Source organism: Aplidium turbinatum, chromosome 11 (genome assembly GCF_918807975.1).
Source record: "Aplidium turbinatum chromosome 11, kaAplTurb1.1, whole genome shotgun sequence".
NCBI lineage: Eukaryota > Metazoa > Chordata > Ascidiacea > Aplousobranchia > Polyclinidae > Aplidium > Aplidium turbinatum.
In genome coordinates, this window is record NC_137482.1 from 13,759,467 (window position 1) to 13,764,364 (window position 4,898).

Consider the following 4,898-nt stretch of genomic DNA (forward strand, 5'->3'; position numbering starts at 1 on the left):
TCTATGAATTAATCCATTCACTAGGTGCCGCTTTTTCTTCTAAGAAATCACATTTCACCAGCCTCGAGTCTTTTCTTCATTTTGTTGCTTATTGCCAGCATGTGTATCAGTAAGTTGGACTTAACATCACTTGTGATTTCAAGACTTTAATTTTGGTTTTCATTGTCATATTGCATATTCGCGTAATGTCACATGGTCTCAAATTGATTTAGTTACCGTAGGCCTACTTAGGAAAACGACAAAGTGGCTTCATCGCGATGAAGAAACTCATCGCGTTGGACCGTTGCAAGACCAGAGATATTATCCATCTGTATACCACTATTATGCTATTTAAAGTGTTCTGACAACTTTTTTTGTAAGCTTTGGTGATCATCCTAGCAACATTTTTTTAAGTACGTTAACCTTAATCATTGTAGGCTGTTTGTAAAGAGACGATGCAAGCATGTTAGAATTATTTGTACTGTATTAGTTCGGTACAAAAAATGTTAGGTCATGAGAACACCAAGTTGAAGATGAAAAGATAAATGAAAACATGTCCAGCAATAAACACAGCTGCAAAGAGAAAAGCGATTTATCTATTTAGATTTGCTGATAAAAGGCCACCCGTGACTCAATACTGTATCTTTGTACCACCATCTTGTTTAAACTGTTCGCATCACACTTTTAATTACATTGCACAAGCAGTTTATGCACACGGAAGATCGGCCCTTATCTATTTTGGTATTAACAATAGTTACATTGTAACCACTTTTCTGATCTTACAAGCAACACTTACGTTGGCTTCTTGCAGACCGATGCTTTATTAACACGAAAGAGTGAAAACATTTTAAGTGCTACAAAACCAGCGGTGTGCCACATGAAACAATGCATGAATTTTGAAAATGTTTCTAATCTACTGTTTTTCTTTTGTATTTTTCAAGCAACGTGCAAGTAATAAATGTTGTTTAGACCTATACAATTCTGCCGAAAACAACAATTAATGCAACCATTGCTTTTAAAAGCATTGTAAACATACGCACACAAAACCAAAGCAATAAATATAATATAAAAGTAAGCATGTTTGCTTTACATTAAAATATTTTTAAAATCTGCACTATTCTGGAACACAATAACAGATTGAGAAGTGAATTATTGGCAAAAATGATAAACAAGTTATTCGACTGCTGTGTTGACTGGGTAGGCCTAAATGTTGGATACTGCTGCAGAACTTTACCAATTTGTTCATGGAAAAAAAATAAGCATTCCCCACAGATAGCATCGACTCGAATCATTTCGATGTTTTACTAAGCTACTCATGACAAAGTCGGGTTGCTCTAAATCTGTTAAGGCTATCCTATGAGTTTGGGTGTAAGTAAAATCATTTAAAAAAATGATCGTAAACACGTAGCGTTGTGGTCATGTACCATAGAACACGTATATAGCAGATGCTCATGTAACGGATAATTGTGTAGCCTATATCACATGTAAAGTCTAGTGGGAATTTTTCTCTATTCTTTGTATTGCATTTCAACTCGCTTACAAAAGATCTATGATCGTACACAACTGATAAGTTTCGCTATTGTCACAAAAAACACGTAATTTATTCTTCAAACTTGATTCGATTTAGGCAGAAGACAAAAACTACGCTATGCTGTTTCGAGCTTTAAAATGCCTTGCAATTAAATTTTGGGTACGGTACCAGAAATGTAATAGGCTAAATGGGAACCTATAGCAAGTCTGTGTGGTGTGTCCAGGGTCACTTCTGTATACAACTGATACAAATCACCTGCTCCGACTTGTCCGTTATATGTAACTTTTCCAATGTAACTTATGTGGTAATAACCGATATGAGTTTCAATATTGTTTACAGTTGCTGGTAGTATCACTTGCATAGCCTGCATAGTGGCTATAGGCTACAACCTTTGCGCACAAATAACAGCTTTGATCAACACGTTGTAGGCTAGTACCCTAGTTTTTATTTTGCTAAATCAGAAAACTATTCAACTTTGTCATTCAACATTGAAGTGAAAAGTTCAATAGACATCCATCACTTGTTTTGTTTTCATGTGTTGATGTGGGTTGACAATTGGTTTCTCAACTTAGCCTATTTAAAATGTACAAAACAGTAGATAAAACTGACTGGAAAATATATTTGTTTAATTTAGGGGATTAGAAGGACGGAACACTTTCCAAAACTTTTCAGTGTATCCTATATGTTTGTATTTTACCAACTTACAATTTACATTTTTGTTTTGAATGCGGTAAAATTCTAAACTTTTTCTTTTTCTGAAGCATCTCTGCTTAAAAGAAGATCAGTACTTTTCGGTTGAATTTCGATTTCTTCATTTTCCTGACATGCCACGATTTGAGGCATAATATCAATACTATTTCTGCTACACTGGCTGGATGACTCCCAACCGGGCATTACACAAGATCCTTCGATGGTAGCTTTTGACTGTCGTCTGGTTCTGTTCTTGCACATTTCAAGGCGACGTTTTCTGATTGATTTCATTCTCCTGTAAAGACACGTTTTTATGGTAAAAAGTGGCTAACATTGTGAAGTTTCTGGAACCCCGGTCAGGCGGTCACGTATCATTACAACAAAATACAGCAAATTGTCTCTGTTTAGCAATCGCTTTTATTCTGACAACCAACCACTATATTAACTGACAAAATTGATGGACTAAGGCAAGGTTTTCCAAACTTTTTTAACCACAGACCACTATTTTTAAATGCCTATACCCTGGAGTCAGGAATGCAATTTTTTTAGTCTGATATATCTAAATTGCCTATAGTTTAATTAGGCCACTTCTGTAAACTTGCAGCCTTTTACACTTATATGAATGCACATCTATTTGTACAAAAAGCATTGATGCTTACCTCCAAGTGAGGAAGAAACAGATAACTGAGGCAAACAAGACAAAGAGCACGACTGCAACAATGATGATAACTTCTCCTTTGCCGCCAAATTTATTTCGAAATGCGAAGTCTATGTACGTCTCTTCGCAGAACTCACCTTCAAAGCCACCAGTGCATCTATGAAACGAAAAACAAGCTAAATATTGTGGTACAGCATCTGCAACAGTGCTGTAGTCTTAATCATCACTTAATTCTTTTTTAATATAGTATTAGGTTTGCTGATAATGTTAACTACAAAAGAATTCCACTTATTTTCTTTCAAGGCAATTTGTGAGCTATGATTATGAGTTGACAGAGGTTCCAGAGGGTAGGCCTACTTTTGGACCCGAACGCGGTATGATTTTGAGGACCCGTAACGTTTTTCTAGGGGCCTAGGAGTTTGAAGAAACCACACCGCATATTCCTTGTATAGGTATCCTACAGTGAGATTTTCGTTGATGTGTCTTGACTTCTCATTGGTGCAGGACCCAAATTATTCTCTCAACGGCCCTGGCTATTGTGCTTTGAGACTGAATGCCAATGAAAAAACAATCACTTTTTTGAAGACCTGAAATATGATTGAGCCATTTGAGCAATTAAAATTAAAAATATAGCAGTAAGCTGCTATATGATTGAGCCATTTATTATCAGAAATTGTAAGCAGGCTGCCAATACCATAACAACGAAATTCATTACGTGGTAGAAAAACCTTGGATTAGAACCAAACCAAAAGTGGTTTAAATACCAGAAAGTTAACACGACACTTTTTTTAAATGGCAGTTTAACTAGGTATGTCGTAGTCTAAGCAAATGTTTTTAAAGCCATTTAATTAAAAATGACCAAACAGCTTGCAAATTTGTAGATTGAAATGGCTTTTCTTTAATTTTGATAGCTTTGAGTTTATTATGATTTAATCGTTTATTTCGAAATTACACTGAAAATATTTAAACTGTTAAGTAGAAAAAGTTTTTAGGGTTAAATGAAAAATTTCCATAAAATTATATCTTTTTTATTATTATTAATTATTTGCACCAGACCAATAAGTTTATATTTACTACCATACATAATGAAGTCGAAAGCTAAAAGCAAAAAGGCTATGAAAATCGGGGAAACAGCCTACGCATTTTCTTTCTGCGTGGCGGATAGAGGATTCAATTATAAAAGTAGTAATTAATTCATTTTTTTTAAAGTTAAACATGGGCCATTAAAACTGGCGGTTTGTCTAGTTACCACACCCATAGCCTACCAATATGTCTGATCAAAGTTTGGACCTTGAAACCTAACGGCCATTTTAACTTTGAAATATATTTTTCATAGAACAGAAGAAGTGCTAATAAATGAAGACCGCCAAACCTTTGTGACAGATCGTAGGCTCCGTCTAACGGTTCTAGTACGTAACACTACTAGCATAGGCTACTATAACAAAGTAACCTAATGCAGTACGTGACACAGCCCAATTCCAAACATTTAAGCATGAACACGGGTGTTCGCAAAATGATGCCTACATTGTAGCTTCAATTAGCTATCCCATTCAAGAAGCTAGTACTTTTTACGAAAGAATGAAAAAAGAATTGATTTACAAGCTGTACAAAATCTCATGTTTGTACAAATTACGTACTCGCATATCCGTAGGATGGCATTCCTGCATTTTCCTCCATTCAAGCAGCCACATGCATTCGTCATTGGTTTCAATCAAATTTTGTTGCTATTGTAAGAAAAAGTTCTTTTCTAAGGCTATTCTTCTGTCAACACAAAGATAAACTATTTGCTTGTTCGAAATCTGACAAAATTGATTAAACATGAGCAAATCGCTCCCGTATTAGCATTACTTTTCAACAAAGTTATTTCTAAAAGGTAAAAACAAAACTCGGAGAGAACTGTGTTAGACAAATGAAACACTAAAAAACACCAATTGCCACTAAATTTGTCAAATATTACTTGATCGAAGTTGGGTTTACGATGGTAGGCTACAGATGAATAATGTTGAGATTTGCCAGAAAAAATTGAAATACTCTATATCA

The 4,898-nt window shown here is 35.1% G+C and overlaps 1 protein-coding gene across 1 annotated transcript; it reads right to left on the reverse strand.

Annotated features, from left to right (window-relative positions):
• Window positions 1-2,065: 2,065 nt before the first annotated feature.
• LOC145780087 (uncharacterized) lies at window positions 2,066-4,619 on the reverse strand. Its single transcript, XM_082591799.1, has 3 exons — window positions 4,496-4,619; window positions 2,860-3,015; window positions 2,066-2,495 (listed from the first exon to the last, which is right to left on the reverse strand). The coding sequence occupies exons 1-3, from the start codon at window positions 4,558-4,560 to the stop codon at window positions 2,249-2,251; spliced, it is 468 nt and encodes a 155-aa protein (XP_082447925.1). The 5' UTR covers window positions 4,561-4,619; the 3' UTR covers window positions 2,066-2,248.
• Window positions 4,620-4,898: the final 279 nt, after the last annotated feature.

Coding starts and splice junctions, on each gene's coding strand:
- LOC145780087 (XM_082591799.1), bottom strand. CDS start 4,560: ATGACGAATGCATGTGGCTGCTTGAATGGAGGAAAATGCAGGAATGCC. Junction 3,016..4,495: donor GCCATCCTACGGATATGCGA/GTACGTAATTTG, acceptor TTCGTTTCATAG/ATGCACTGGTGGCTTTGAAG. Junction 2,496..2,859: donor TGTTTCTTCCTCACTTGGAG/GTAAGCATCAAT, acceptor GTGTCTTTACAG/GAGAATGAAATCAATCAGAA.